This window comes from Hetaerina americana, unplaced genomic scaffold (genome assembly GCF_022747635.1).
Source record: "Hetaerina americana unplaced genomic scaffold, ioHetAmer1.1.p SCAF_6, whole genome shotgun sequence".
NCBI classification, from domain to species: domain Eukaryota; kingdom Metazoa; phylum Arthropoda; class Insecta; order Odonata; family Calopterygidae; genus Hetaerina; species Hetaerina americana.
In genome coordinates this window covers 597,804-614,226 of record NW_027287205.1, presented here as the reverse complement: position 1 = coordinate 614,226, position 16,423 = coordinate 597,804, and the positions used below count along the sequence as shown (strand labels likewise).

Below are 16,423 nucleotides of genomic sequence, written 5' to 3'. Positions count from 1 at the left end.
TAATAGGTGTCAACCCAAGTGTAGATGTCAGTTATGTGAGTAATTAAAGGATTTTCCTCGTGGTCTTAATTTTAAGAACTTCCTGCCATGTTGTCACATCTAAGTGTGGCGTGCTGACCAAGTTCTTAATCCGCAGCTTGTTTTTATATTAAAAGTGGTCCCGTAAGCATTTGCCCTGATTTGCTTATGAGAAGAACAATTTACAGTTAATCGGTAATCTGTGCCATCCATGGGAACATTTTCATGTTCATGTTTTCCACATAGCTTCCCGCAGGCGTACCTTTCCTTTCTCATACCGATAACTGTAAGAGGTCGCCGCTTCAGCAGAAATATTCTTCATGAATAAATAAATCATAACAAGAAATGATGAAGACAAGATTTCTAAAATGCGTTTTTTTATTATTCACACTATAGTTATTCTCTCTAAGGTACATAGAAAAAACACACAATCACTCAAGCAGATGCATATTTTTGCCAGGAAGGCTTTTAAGATGTCTTAAGGAGAGATTTTTTAAATATATATATATGTATATTTATTTATTTATATAAAAAATGAAAAATTCTCTTAAAAAAATAGGTTACTATAAACTTAAAATGCAAATTTTTAAATAATGACGCCGCGGGCTCCCTCTGTCTTCCAGTGGGTAAGCTCCCACGCTCTGGGGGAGGGGGATAAAATGGAGGGGGGAGGAAGGGAGGGGAGGGGAGATGACGGAGGCGTTTTGATGACAGATTACGGAGAAATAATGACGCCATGGGGTCTCGTGGCGAGTATGTGGTTCCCCCTGGTAATAATAAATTAAAATCTTTTAGAAGAAGAGATTGTGTTTTTGTACAAAATTTACACGAAAGCAAATAATATCATTTGGCAAACGAATCGCTTCTGCAACTGTTTTTTTTAAATCGCCACATATCATTCTCCTCTCTCTCTTTTTTCCCCCCTCTTTTTTAGTGTGTGTGAGTGTCAAACCTTGTTACTCTTGAGTATTTTGTAAATATTTCAGTTCTGGGATTGATTAATTTTTTTCTCCCAAAAAATATATGAATGGTACCAAAAATATTACTTCCACTTGATTTGCTATGGATATTGAACACTTTCCGTCTCTGTGTTAGGATTCCAGGGCCTAGATCTGTGAAAACGAATGACATTTCTTTTTTCCGTCGATACGGAAACTAATGTATTGGATGATTCTCTCCGCAGTCTTCCAAACTTTCCTCCACTCCCCGGAGGAAAGATGTGGAAGACCTTTGTTCCCGTGGTCTTTTTCGGTCCCTGTTGCCTTATCACGCACGTGTGGTACAGGAGTGCTTTCTCGAGCGCGCACTGCTCTCTCCCAGATTGAAATCATCACCTCTCCTCACTTGCCTCGCGCGATATTGCAAGCGAGCGAGGCTCCTTTCTCTTCTCGGGTCGACAGTAAGCCCCACTGGCATCTGGCACGGTGGTGTGTGCCCCGCGCTCTACGCATCCTCGAGGCCGGTGGGCTCCTGATGGCGGTGGTGTCTGGTCAGTAGTTCGCGTTGGCTAGCGAGTTGGATCCGTAGGCGGCCGGGTTGATGCTGCCCTCGTAGCTGACCTGTGCATGGTAGCCGGTTGCCCAGTCGGCCGTGTAGCGGACCACTTGGGTCCTGCCGTCTGGGAGGAGTACCCTGTACTCTCCGGTGACCTCGTCGCCGTTGGACACGGCGTTGTGCGAGTAGTCGTTGATTGACCCCCTAGGGTCCGACTCTCTCACGGCGTACGTGAAGTCGAACGGCATGCCCGGCTCGTGGTGGTGATGGTGGTGCTGGAAAGAATTGAAAAACGATTATTAGACGATCCAACGTGACTCTTGGTGCTCTTCTGACATGCTCAAAGTGACGGAAGTTGGTCGGAACGAGTTTTACAGCTTCGTTCTTAATTCAAAAATTACCTCTTCGTCTAGGATAAATTTTCAACGGAATGCAAAATGTCCCCCCCACATACTACGGTAGATCAGATCACCAAAGTTAAATTATGGAGATTAATTGTGGAATAGGTAGATACTTTTTAATATTGTAGAACAGATAGAATGTACTAAATAAATTCAGATCCGCATGTTTAAGCATCGAGGTCTCGCAATATTATTCGAACTCCAATATACATTGGCCGCTTGGATCAAGTGCATACATTTCTGGAAATAGATGCCAGAACTGGCAGACTCAAGGACTCCTTCCCGCGTACATTATGGGATAGCAACTGTATGGTTATTGATAGCAGAAATTCCGCCTAGGGAATAATTACCTGTAGGGTTACTCAATTACATGCACTTTCTCTGACCTCGTGTTTTTTGTTGTCAAAACTCTTTCTTCCCGCAAGACCGCATTAATATGCCATTAAATAATGCAGTGCTCATTACAGTATTGCTTTCTTTGCCTTGTCTGTTTTAAGTTTCTCCTTTCATCCCTCGTCTCTCTCCGTGGGGGGACCCTCCCGCTACCTGCAGCATTGGGTCACATTTCCTACCGGTGTCCACGGGGGAGGAGATCACAGTATGGCGCATGCTTTGGTGGTAGTGGAATCCACGAATGTTCTCGCTCATTTACTCTATCACTCGGGTGTGTTCGAAAACAGGGACCTTGGGGAACTTTGTGTGAAACTCCATTACTCTGGAAATTAATGTGATTTCCACTTCTTGTGTTTTTTTTAATTGCCAGCTGAATATGCTCGCGAATGGTTCCTGTTTGTAAAGTTGCGGTTAATGAACACTAGCAGGTTATTTTCAATGATTGTCTAGCCAGATGGACTCTGGTTCGAGCCCCATCTCATACTCAGAGAATGACGCATAAGTCAGTGTGCATTTTCCTTGGATTAGGTTTACTGTGCGATATGACCTCAAACGTTAGAGCACCTAATTACAACGAAGTGGCATCCTGGTTTCGTTCCAACTGAGACTACCTATCAGCAGAAGAAATCTTGGCCAGTGGTTCGGCCCGTAAGTGTGGCGTACCCAGGCGCCTTTATTACTTTGGCGTCCCATTAAAAAAACTTCCCAAGACTTTTTTTATTCTTTTTAAACTCTGAATGACTTTATATTACTAATTCCACTCGTTAGACTTCATCTCAAAAAAAGAAAAGAAAGAAGGTTTGGAGTTTCGCAATGCTCGAGAATAATTAATATGTGATGCAGGATGAGGAACAGATGGGAAAAATTCGTGACCGTTCTTGAGAAATCATCGGAGGTCTCGCGGTAAGAGGCGGATGGCTATGGCTTGATCGCTGTTCACACAAACACCCACACACACACATATCAGAGAGCAAGTTGAGCCGATAGTGGCGACCATCCCCTTCCCCAATTATCGCCGCCGTCTCTGGAAAAGGTGAGAGGGCGTGATGGAGCGAGGGGAGGAGGGGCACTCCGCAATTATTATTCCCAGCAACGGAATGGACCGAAGGCACACAATGATGAGGCAGAGGTTGAAATCTCAAGGTATGCTTTGTCTATTACTTATACTTGAAGTTCAAGACTCCCCGAAACTATTAAAACGTCGCCACACAGAATCTTCTAACATGCAAGCAATTTATTTCGTGTTTGAAGGTTTATAGAGTGCATGAACAAAGTAATATTTGTGAAGAAGTAACGATATGGTTTAGCATTTTAGTTAACGGGTGGTGATCTAACACCCCCAGCCACTTACCGTTGCGGCGGCTTGCGAGGTATTATGTAGATGTAGAGTTCTTATTAACTTCCTTGATCAAATCGAAGGTTAATAAATAAATACATATTTGCCTCTCAGTAGTTAAAATATGACACAGTTTATAATCTGCAACGACATAACGAAGAAATGGTATAGTCAATGTTTTTTATTAATTAAATGCCAGTGTTTTTTGCAATGAAACAATATATGCTCACAATGCAGTCGATCGTCATGTGTGCTTGTGTCTTTGAATGATCACTTCTCGAGAGAGTTCTGCGAGTTGGTCCTTTGCCGCGGTGGTTGCGGTTTGTGCGGAGGTTGGATTGGTTGGGCGCGGGCCCTCATTGTTCATCACACCCTCGCCACGGTCAAATTCCCCGAGAGAGAGGGAGTGCGTGTGTGTGTGTGTGTGTGCTTAGGCTGGCGCCTTTTTCCACGCCGTCCGAGCTGCCCAACTGCGCCAAACAATTATTTCAGTTCAACCCCAGCGACCCTTTTTGAAAGAGGAAGTGACTTCGGCCTTCGTCACCTTTCACTCCCTCGGAGCGATCTCTTTCCCCGCCCCTTGAATCCTCCCCGTGTGCCGGCAGTGACGTAATTGGAGCGAGAGCGTGGGAAAAGGTCAGTGGTGAATACATGGTCCATTATGAAAGTAATGCGCATGGTTTTATTGTGACGCGACTTTCCATGGCCGCGTGGCTAATCAGGTTTGAAATTGTGGTGGGGGGTCTGCCCTTCCAACGCAGCCGGTTGCCAGTTTCCTCCGAGCAGTCTGAGTGGAAAGACATGCCTCCACGTTAAGTGTGTTTTTCGACTTTGTATTACACAGGAAAGACACGGTCAAGCTCCACCATGACAATGCACCCAGCCACACGTCCTTCATCATTGTTCAAGTCAAAGAATCCATAGTTCTTCTTGAAATTCTTATTACCATCACTTTGTTATGTTATATCTATTTCCCGTCTTCCATATAACTATTTGGTAGATTTAGATAAATATTGATTCAGAACATTTAGAGAAATTATTATCTTTTTCAATGTTATCGCTTAAGAAAACTGCAATATCGTTAGTTCGGTCCCCTTGTTCACGTTTGAATTCGCAATTCTATCTCTTTGGTAAAAAAAGCAGGCGTCTTTTAAACGCTCCAGTAAACAGTTGCGTAGGAAATTCTCTCGGGTTCTCGAGAGTTGAAGGGAGATTCTTTAGTTCATATCCATTAATCCAAATTCAACTTCCACCATCCTCTCTTTTCAAATCCTTTTAAAGCGACCGCAAACACGTTGGGACAGTATGTCGTGGAAGAAGTGTCCTTGTGGCCTCCGAGGCATTTCCTTGTGGCATCTTTAATCAGTCGCTTGTTGTTTGCTCGCCGGTGGCGGCTCTGCCCAAATTTACATTCCACTCCCACCCTCCCTCCCTCACCCCCGCTCGAGTCCGCACGCCTCCCTGTCGCAACCCGCTCGCTGCCGAAACAGAACCCTCATTGGCGCACCCTCGCGCGGAAACGCGTTGATTGGTGATCTTCGAACGCGGAAGCGAGATTTCATTCATTCATCCAAGAGCGACTCGGTGGCTGCTATTTGACCAAAACAACATATAAGAGAATGTACCCGAGAGTCTTGGTCCATACTCTTCAAATCATGCCCTCCCTCAGAGGACATCAGCAGGAATCGTCGCATAACTCCGCCGACTTTAAGCAATGGAATTGAGGTTTGTAAATGAATTGGCGAAAGACGTGCTATGAATGTCATCATCCAGGGGAAAGTAGGGGTTGAATACTTTTGAGGCATCCAAGTTATTCTTATATCTAACTTGGAATAAAAATTTCAACATAGTGTAAGCATTCGTATTTTTCTTGCAAATCATTTGTTTTCCTACTTTTAGGGTTTTACAATTGCTCATTTCCTTATCCATGTGAAATAATATATATGACGAAAATATTCTATTCGATGTCGCCTGCAGTAATCACCCGGATTGGTGCGTTTGCTATCGTACTGGCTTCCCACCGAGAGGGTCAGGGTTCGAATTCTGGAGACGGCAAATATTTTTCAGTGGAATCCCTACTTTCAGGTGCTTAGTGGAGAGCACTTAATGTGAGTACGCCGTCGGTCGGATGGGGGGTTAAACTGTGGACCCCCTGGCGCCTTTCCTCATGCAGATTCGTCCAATGCCGACGCCGGGTTTCTCTCCACCATTCCTCCTTTCTCCATCCATCCCTAATGGCGCAAATGATTTCAGCTCACTGTCGCTTCTCATAAAAACTACTATTACTACTAGTATTCCCCTTTGGCATTGACTCAATTTTGAGTGCTGGTCTATGGAATGCTATTTGTTCGTTTTTTAATAAATTACATTAACAGTCGTGGAAACAAAAAAACATATCAGGAATGAGTTTTTAACATGCATCCATATTGCAGAGTATTATGATTGAAAAAGTATCAATGACTTGGTGTACTGTTCTCCCATACCTCTCTTGTCTCCATTAGCTGCTATCTATAAGCCTATTTTTACGAAGGATAATTTATGACAGAGTTTCAGGCGTGAAATGGTGGAATTCATTCACTTGAATAATACACTTTGCTTTTCAAAATTTTTTTTTAGAATGACCAAAGTTTCGTCACAGCTTAAAATCTTCAGGCTCACGAACAAACTAATATTTGTTTAAAGGTAACATGATTTGGTTTTGCATGTGATTTTGTTATAGGTTTACGGGTGGTGACCTAACACCCCCACCACACGCCCTTGCGGCGGCTTGCGGGGTATTGTGTAGATGTAGATGTTACAGGAATTTACCTGAATATTTTACGCTGTAACGAAACCTATGTCGTATTAAAAAATTCTATGTGGAAAAGCAAAAAGTCTTCTTTCATCACGAAGGAAAATTTATGTAAATGAAGGACGCTGGAATTATTGCATAGTAATGACGAGTTTTAGTAAAGAGAGAAAATCACTTGGCGATGTGACTTCTTTTAGGAATTTCGGCTTTGAACTAAAGGCACGAAGGAAAAGTGTCGGTAATGAAATCGAAAAGATGATAATGGGTTTAATGAGGGTATAACGGGTGGGGTGAGAGTCGGGGAGGATGGAGTGGCGCGAGGGACGGAAGGGGTCCTTGGCGAAGCGATACTTGCGAACCCAATGGAACGGGATTCTAACTCCTGATACAAAAGTCTGCATGGCTACCACGTTGGACGACGCTTCCGACGAACGCCATAGCAACGGGAGCGAATCTCATGGTCATGGCCTGAGGAAACCTTGCAGTCTGTCTGGACCAACGAATTGACAAAACCACGGAGATGCTTAACATTAAAATTAAAATTGTTCGTATCCCAAAAAGTATTTAAATTATTTTTCAACTCGCATGCAGAAAATTGCACAGTGAGCTGAAAACGAGCGATGTTTTTGTCTTACATTTCGAAATCAATCGTTCGGTGAACTTTTCGCGACAATTGCGATAAAACACTTCCTTAATCCTCCCAACTGCGGATTCAAAGTGCGAATTCAAACATCTTCCCCTCTTTTCCAACCCTTCCAGTAACCTCGCGTTTCTAAGACTACGGAACAGGGAAGCAAGATCCAATAGCAATGATATGTCATGACGACGATCCGAAATACACTATATAAATACGAGGTCTGTCCCAAATGTAGTAGGACCTATTTTGCCCGGTTAGACGGACAGACGGGCGGCAATTTCTCTGGCTTGGTTCGAGGGACGTGAGTCTCAGGAAAGGCTAAAGGCCAGTGGCAGTTGGCTCCCAGCCTTTGCGGAGTGCTGATCGCTCGTTTTCGCAACCTCATTGACGTGACTTCGTTACGCCCCGTCATGAACCGATTATTGGAACTGCGCCACGTCATCAAATTTCGCGTGAAATAGTGCAAATCCGGGATAGAGACTCATGACATGCTCACGGAAGCTTATGAGGATAACACCATGGGTAGATCAGGGTGTGTTTTGAGTGGCACGAGTCGATTCGGGAGGGCAGAGAAGATGTTCGGGATGCGCTTCGACCTCAAAAAATGACGGAAGTCTTGCAATACTGAAGGCATTGCGGAACAGGAGTCGCAGGTCAAGTGTTCGCATGGTTTTTTAATGAACTTGTGAACATGCTAAAAGTGACGTCCATCGAGATGTGACCGGAAACATGAGAAAGATGTGTGGGAAGAAGTTCTCTCGGACGAAGAAAGGGAGACTCGCACGCGGATCTACCAAGTGATTCTCGATCATGCCTCAGCCGCCCTAGTTTAGCCCTGACGTTGTCCACTAGACCTCTTGCTACTTCTTGGGGAAGCCCTGCCTCAAATCCGAGCTGAAAGGACATCACTACGGTATGGTGGAAGCGTTTCATCAGGCCGTTGACGAGAGAGCTTAGCAGCATTCCGGGCGCCGCCTTACAGGAGGCGAAAGAGGCAAGGAAAACTCTCTGGCAGCGCTACGTGGACGCACAAGGGTGCAACTTTGGAGATTTTAGAGAGGACGATCAAAATTTGGCACTGAATACTTTTGATCAACTCAGTCCTACTACTTTGTGGACAGACCATGTGTAATGCAGCTCCCGTTAATGTGATGTTTGAATAGATATCCATTTATGGGTAAGTATGCTTCCTTAAGGCTCGTGGGTTCCAAACTCCGCTCACGCGTCACGGACGATAGGAAGGGGCTGTGTGATTGCCCTGAAGGGATCAAGGGGGTGGTTTGGAAGGGGGAGTGGCCGGGGGTGGAGTGGGACGAGGGGTTGGGATGGGACGAGGGGTATCTAAACTTCGGTGCGTTGGTGGGTGGGCGAAGCAGATTCTCGTTCATTATAAGGCGTGAGCTTTCATCTCTGGATTGCGAAAATTGCGCCCAAAGGTCGGGTCGATCCCGCCGCTCTCTTGCGCCCCCGCGGCCCGCGCCCCCATTCACCTTCATCCACTTGCCCCCCCCCCTCGGGCGAGCCTCTGCTCAGCCTCGGAATCAAAGAAATACTAAAGTTGGAAGAAGGGGGAGAGAGAGATGCGAGAGTCCACATTTTTCCATTAAGAGGCATCATTTCTGTCTCCCCCCCCTCGATTTGATTTTTTTTCTCGATTTCCTTTCTTTTCTTGCCCCAACGCTTTTAGTGAAGTCCTTGAATGTATAATTTTAAAGAGTCACGCGATGTTTCGTCTGGTAAACCACATCCGAGGACGTTGCTGTCCTTTTTTATGTACTTTTTGCAAACACACACACACACATATGCGAGTACACGTGGGTGTGTGTGTATAAATATATATATATATATATATATATATATATATCTTTATAAAACTTATGTGAAAGTCTAACAGATGGGAATAATAATGAATATCAAGTTAGCACTGGGGAACAAGAACGAAAACATAGAAATAACAAAAAAGAAAGGAAACTAACAAGTTTTCGAATTTTCGGCGGTCAAGGCACCTTTCTCAAGGACCTTCTCTTACCTGAGAAAGGTGCATTGACCACTAAAAATTCGAAAACTTGTGAGTTTCTTTTCGTTTTTGTGTTTTTTTGTATTTGTTCGCTAGTACTCGCTTGATATGCATCAAATATATATGTATGTATATATATATATATATATATATATATATATATATATATATATATATATATATATATATATATATATAATATATATATATATATATATTTGATGCATATCAAGCGAGTACTAGCGAACAAATACAGAGGGATATATATATACACAAATATATATATATATATATACAAATATATATATACATACACACTCATATCTTCTCCTTTCAAAATGTCCATTATTACAATCCGAGTAAAATCCAATCGCTAAATTAAAGAATAAAAAAGGATATTTTTTTTAGGCGTATGCACACATTTTCCTTAATTTAAGTTTTTATGTTTCTAAATGTTTACAATGCAACAATTTTAGACTGTAAAAATCATTAGTCTTGACTGGGACTTGAACCCGGATCCCTCAATGTCCGGGTCCAAAATTTTGAAGTGTAAAAAGACGCCTCGAGCTTACCTGGCTAGAAAGCATTCGGCCTGATATCGAGGAATCCGGGTTCGAATCCCGGTCAAGGCGAATGATTTTTACACTCTGAGATTGTTGCATTGTAATGCACACTTGGCGGGTGATTCCGCCAAAAAAATAACCCCAACGGCATCTCCGGCAGTTTCTTTGAATTTCTGTAATGTTACCTCCTCCAATAGACGTCCTTTAGGGAAAACAAACTGTCTTTCTAAAATGTTTTTGCCCGAGTCCATGGGCAACTCTTATGGGATTGATTACCATTCTCAAAAATATCTGCCATCGCAGTTGTGAAAGTTGCTTCGGGTGGTTTTTATTTTTTTATCGCTCTTTAATTAGCTCCCGTGGATTTATTTGTGGAAATTCTAACCTCACGGCAATTACGTGTTGTGGATTTTTTTTAAATGAGGATGGAGGCGTTTTAAGCCAATGATGATTTAATGACCCGTTCAACCTTGCTATTTTTCAGTGTCCAACTGGGTGTTTATTGATGCTGGGAATGAGGTGAAGTAAATCCCCCTTGCATCCCCTTCAAGCAAAATCGCCCGTGGGGCATCGAAATAACATACATCGGCATCAGGTCACATTTTTAAAAATCAATATTTCGTATAATAAATTGCTTTGGCCCTTTCAAATATTTCAATATCTCAATATATTGACAAATTCCTAGAAAACAAGGGAGATGCCGCCACAGTAACTTTTGACGGAGTCATCCGCATTAACGCAACGCATTATAACGCAACAATTTCAGAGCACAAACAAATCATTCACCTTGACCGGGATTCGAACCCAGATTACTCGATCTCACAATTTCGGAGTATAAAATGACGCCTCTTGGTAGCTTAATTGGCTAATGTTCACGGCCGGACATCGAGGGAAACGGGTTCGAATCCCGGTCAAGACGAATGATTTTTACACTCTGCTATTGTTGCACTTTAATGTACCTGTATATATTGATATAGTTTACTATTTAATTAACAGAATCATATTTTATTTGGTGATATTGATTTGTCATTATATTTTTCCAAATGGTTTTTTTAACATCCGAATGGATTACCGTATAATCCTTGAGTTTTATTGGCACATTGATAATGGTGGCGTGTAATATGTTTCCCGAAGGCAACTCGAGGTTGCTTCCGTGCGTTCGCACGGGCATAACTTAAAAAAATAGTAATACTCTTTAAAGAAACACCTCGACAATTGCTACTTGCCGGTGACCATTGGCGAACAAGAGAGTCCCATTAGCGACTCAGCGAAGGTCTTTCGACTCCAGGTTTCATAGTCCACCTCCTCTTTTTTTATATATACGTTTTGTACCGGGAGAGTGTGTGCTTTCCCCTCCCCCCACCCCCCCGGGGTGTTCTCCGAGGATTCCAGGGCCATTAATTGGTGTCCTCGTTCAGGTGACAGTTCCAAGGAGAAGGATCAATTTTGCGAGACATGGGAGCAAGAATTAAATTTGAATAAATGTGTTTCTAAAAATATTTGGAGGAAAAGTATTTGCATTATACAGGGGATCAATATTGCACACGTGGGATCGGTAACATACTTGGGTGTAACGATAACTACGGATATGTCCAGCAGAAATCAAATTCATGAAATTTGAGGAATAGGTAATAAATAGTTATTAATTAAATAGTTATTCAGAAAAAGAATACTTGGAAATTCTTAGGAAAGTGTCGAGGCACTTTGTTATTATACTGTTAGTTAGGCCCCACCTCGAGTATGCTCTGCCGGGTTATGGGAATCTCATGTAGTAGGCTTAATTTCAGAAGTAGATGGAGTGTAACAAGGTTACACGTAGAGCAGCTAGGTTTGTGAATAGTTGTTACGAACAAGGCAGCAGTATCACAACACTATTGGAAGAATTAGGATGGGAGCCACTAGTTGACCGTAGGCTTACAAATAGGTTAAATTTACTGCGTAATAATTTAGGCAGATTACTTTTCTGAGGTTGTTAAGAACATATTACAGGCCCCCACTTACTGCGGTGGATCAGATTACCAACGTAAAATCGGGGAGATTTATCGTAGAACGGATAAATTTAAAATGTCATATTAAAGTAAAATCATAATAGACATTACAGCAATTGCGTCGGAGATAACTGTAATTTGTCGATATGTTGCATGTTTCTTCCTACATGTTATTCTTTCCATTCAATGGACCCATCTTTTTAACAGTTTAACAGCATGATTTGAATGCCCATGTCCTGTTATTGAATATTGTGTTGCATGTAAGTGGTTTCTTTCGTGTTTTGTTAAGGCTTGTCGATTGCATGAACAAACTAATGTTTTTGTGGAGGTAACATGATTTGGTGTTGTTTGCGGTTTTGTTTTAGTTTACGGGTGGTGACCTAACACCCCTCACCACAGGCCGTTTCGGTGGCTTGCGGGATATTGTGTAGATGTAGATCATCGGAAGCAGCCGGGAGGTGAGGGGACAGCCTCCTTATGGGCCGCCCTCCTTATGGGCCATGACAGAAGAAGAAGCCGTCCCGTGAAAATGTTTACCTCTTGGAAATTTACGAGAGAGGCTGCGGAAAAATTAATTTCGCTAAAATGGCCCCGCGGTCTTTTTTTTTCGGTCAATGGAGAAAAAACACGCGTGCAAAGCGTTTGGAGGACGTTCCGTTTCCTTCGACCTCAATGCAATAGTTGAGGCGCCTCGGATGAAATTTTACGAAATTATGCCCCCTCCCCCCTTTCGCCGAGGGGCCTTCTTTTTCTTTGAAAAAGTCGGAGGGATTATGTGTGGACCTAATTTTACAAGGTTGTTTCGGGGTGAAGAAACATTTGCGCTCTAGGCTCTGCCCAAATTGATGGTTAAAGGTCCAGCGATAGAGCGATGTAAAAAAATATCCTGCTGGTACATTTCACTAAGCGATGGGAGATGCTTTCTTTCGAAACTCAATTCGGTCCAAATACAAATCTTCAATAACAACGCGAAATAATTTTAAATAGGTTTTTGCATGAATGTATACGCCCCCGTGGGTATAGGTTTACATGGAAATGTTGATTTGGCATGTGGTTTTGTTCTATTTTACGATTGGTGACTCAGAACCCCCCGCCACGGGCCCTTGCGGTGGTTTGCGGGGTAATATGCAGATGTGAAAATATGAAATCGGGAACAGCAGTATGTTAAAACATGTTACGAAGATGCTGAAGATATGCCTGATGAAATGAAAATACGATAGAAACCAATTTGGTTTGAAATCACTCGATATGGACTATAAAAAACCATACTTTGGACAATTACTAGATTTATTCATACGTAAAAGGTTATAGAATGCCGCGATATCACCTCGGAGCTAATTAAAAATGCATAAAATAAGGTTTGTACTAAAAAATGAATCTGCTGTTGTCTATCTTGAACCGGGGGGGGGGGGGGCTGATGACCGATGACTTATGTCGTACAAGAGGTTTCCTGAAACAGGTTAGCGCGAATGGCGAGCCGATGCGAAAGTTTTTGGTGCATTCAGCGGGGAAATATTCTTTGAAATGATGAGAATGGGCTTCTACAGAGGTGTCTGCCAAAGGTGTTTTTGAAGAAAGCATGAAATAACTGTGCGTTTCAATATTCACCGGGGCTAGTATTGCTATAGCGTGCATGTGAGATGATAGCATTAAGGTGGTTCATTGGCCACTCGAGATCATTGGGATGGTATATTTTTTGGGTTTTGGCCGTAGTTTACGCAGAGAAGTGGGCAAGAGCGATGAGAAAGTACTTAGTCTCATTACGATAGACACTGAAGTATAAACATATCGACAACCCATGCGGTGGGCAGAGCAGCGAACTTAAATCAGGTACATTTTCCAACAGGATAACCGGGTAGGAATCTGAATAGACAAGGAAGATATTGTCCACCATTTTTGATAGATAAACCATCTCTCAGCGAGTGATTCAAATGCACCTGAAACGGGTTTACTCTTTTGATCCGCTTTTGTCAATTCAATCTTTTCGCAGTGAAAACGCAGCGTGTGCGTGGATGTGTGTGGTACTTCGCATGGTGCCATTCGAATCGAAAGGGGAAAGTATTTCTCGCGAACGTAATAAACGCTTCAACTATCTCTGCATATGATGAGATATGAAAATATTCCATTTTTCCCTAGCCAGAGGTAGGGTGAACGGCAAAAAGGGATAATTTCGTTTCATTCAAGACGAATTAGGTGGGAAAGGAGCCATGGGTTGATCATTGCGAGCGAGAAATTAATTGAAACTAGGCCAACATACGCAACTGAGTGAAGCAATAATTCATTGACATAAAAATGAAATTGAAATCTGTTTCAGCAAATATGTCGTCAACATAAAAGTTTAAGGGCAGTTTTGGTCGCGCATGTTCGTAACAAATTGATTAGAAACTTCAATAAATTTCAATTAAATTTTTGTATGCCACGAGTGTTTCGAGGGACTGGTATCTTTCTTTGGTATTTATAAATATATTACTCATTGATATTCAGCATTCATCGCAGACATCTTCGTAATTTGTTAGGGTAATCACAGGACGTGAATTTGCTACCTACTCTTTTGGAGAAAGGTTTCTGCGTTATGTTTGTGATCACCATTTGTGACCCTCTTCCAACATTTCCAATTTTAAGTGATTTCGCGGGTATTAATTCTGAATGGGGTCGAAGTTTAAAGTTGGGTAAATATGTTATCATACGTATGTATTGTAACCAGAGGCGTAGAACGGTATTAATAAATTTTATTACACCGCCCTATTTGTTAGGAAAGACGATGAATCGGGTAATTTTTGTTGAAGGCGGTCATTGCCCAATCCCTTGGTGACATAAAGTAATAAATAAACGAATGCTGAAGCATGAATTTACCGTGAAATCTGTGAGGGGTTTATACAACCAAGTTCCCCGATACTTCATCCATGATATTTGGTGTGTGAAACAGCTCCCTTACCTCATCCAAATTCATCGCAATGTCAAAGTTCATCCGCCTAAGTTATTGAATTTCCGTTTTGATTTCTTTTCTAAATTTTTACTTTCCGAATATGATGCTCTCGCTACTGTTTTGTGGTCCAAAATTTAAATTCAAGCCTCTATCAGTGATGTTGTCAACGATTCAGAGATTGCTAAGGCTTTAGGGGTTTCCATTGGATAAGGGCCTTTCTGAATTTCGCCACAGGATTTCGAAAATTCTCCATTTTGGCAATCGGTGAAAATCGATGATTGGTTTGAGTCGCAGAAATGGAAAAGCCATCTTCTACAAACTTGGTTTGGTAACCCGCCGCTCCAGTTTAGATCAATTTAGAACTGTTTTAGGTCAGGCAGATGTAATACACGGGACCTAAACTGTTAAATTTGCCCATGGTTTTTCAGCAAATGTCACCTTCATTCAATATTCGTGAGAGTTAATTTTGAAACCTGAAAATTCCGAAAACTCCATTCCTGCTTCGTGAATGAGCGTCACGAGGGTCGGAACGAAAGGATTCACGCAAGAGTGGATACGACTCTCTACTTTTACACCTATCCACGAAAGCCAACCGTGAGGGAGCGTGACAGGGGGTGTTATATCACCAGCTATTAAAGTACATATGTAGTAATAATGAGCTACGTATGTAATTTTATTTGGCTACTTGTGTATTTGAGAATAATGGGGGAGAATTAATGCGTTGAATAGACTGCTGGATGTTATTTTTCTGTAGGTCACGCACCATTGCACTAGATGGCTAAGTTATCCCCTCTCTATCAACATGAAACTTGAATGTTTTCCATATTTTTTGATTATTATAGTAGTGTTTCTAACCTTCGATTTAAATATGGTACTTTAAATTTTTAATAGATTTTTCACGTAAAAGGCTGCATTCTTCATTACTTTCTCCAATTACAACAATTAGGCCCTTCTTCCCGAAATCCCAACCACTTGACGGATATTCAAGGTTTAAACGACTAGATTAACGCATTTTCCAAACTATTTCCATAAATAATTTACGGAAATTTTTATCGAAACGTCAAGTTATATGTCACCTCGATCAATTTCCCTCCATTTGTAACACTGAGCGTATTCCATGGAATGATATTTGATAAATAGGGTACTTTCCCCATGCTAACTTCCATGGAAATCGACATAAAAAATATTGACATGGTCTAACTGATGTGGAGGACTGCTACCAAGACAATAATGAATTAATTCTGCAGAAATATTTGTCCTCACGAATACTTGATGTCGTGGGCATAGTTATTTAGGATTGGATGACCGTCTTTGTTTAAGTGATGTTTACCAATTTTTGAGGAAATACATCCAAAATTGCATGTTTAAAAAAATAGACGACTCCAAAATCCGTTCTATGATGCATTTTAAAAATCGATAAGAATCCAATAGAGTACTTATAAACCCTATATTCAAATCTGCTGACGAAATACGTATGAATGGAAGTTTCATTAGTTTCACCATCCCTCATCAGCTCACATAAAAAGGTGGCGCTTTTTGATTTGTTTGTTCACGATTCCAACTCCTCGACCAGTACTTTAGGAAGTGCCCGAAGTCCGAAGAGTCCTCCGCTGAGAAGACCTGGCCCTCGATCCTCAAACGGGAGAGGGCCCTTCGACAGTGAAAAGCGCGGCAAAATTCTCGCGGGCCAAGCCGGAAGTTTTCTCCCCTCGACATGCGGGTTGCCAAGGCTTGGTTCAAACGACCCCCGCCAGATGGCTTTGCCGAAAAGGCTTGAGCCGTGCGGCAAGACGAGGGTGAAGCGGGGCGAAACGTGTGTTTGCGGCGTGCGTGGATGTGCGTGTGTTCGTTCGAGGCGA

General features: G+C 42.2%; 1 protein-coding gene across 1 annotated transcript in view; it reads right to left on the bottom strand.

Moving 5' to 3' along the window:
* Window positions 1-384: 384 nt before the first annotated feature.
* The window catches only part of LOC139695296 (uncharacterized), a 38,134-nt gene continuing 22,095 nt past the window's right edge, over window positions 385-16,423 (bottom strand). Inside the window, exon 3 of the mRNA XM_071593994.1 lies at window positions 385-1,787. Within this exon, the coding sequence (XP_071450095.1) occupies window positions 1,509-1,787 (279 nt within the window). The 3' untranslated portion in view covers window positions 385-1,508. The remainder of the gene's footprint in view (window positions 1,788-16,423) is intronic.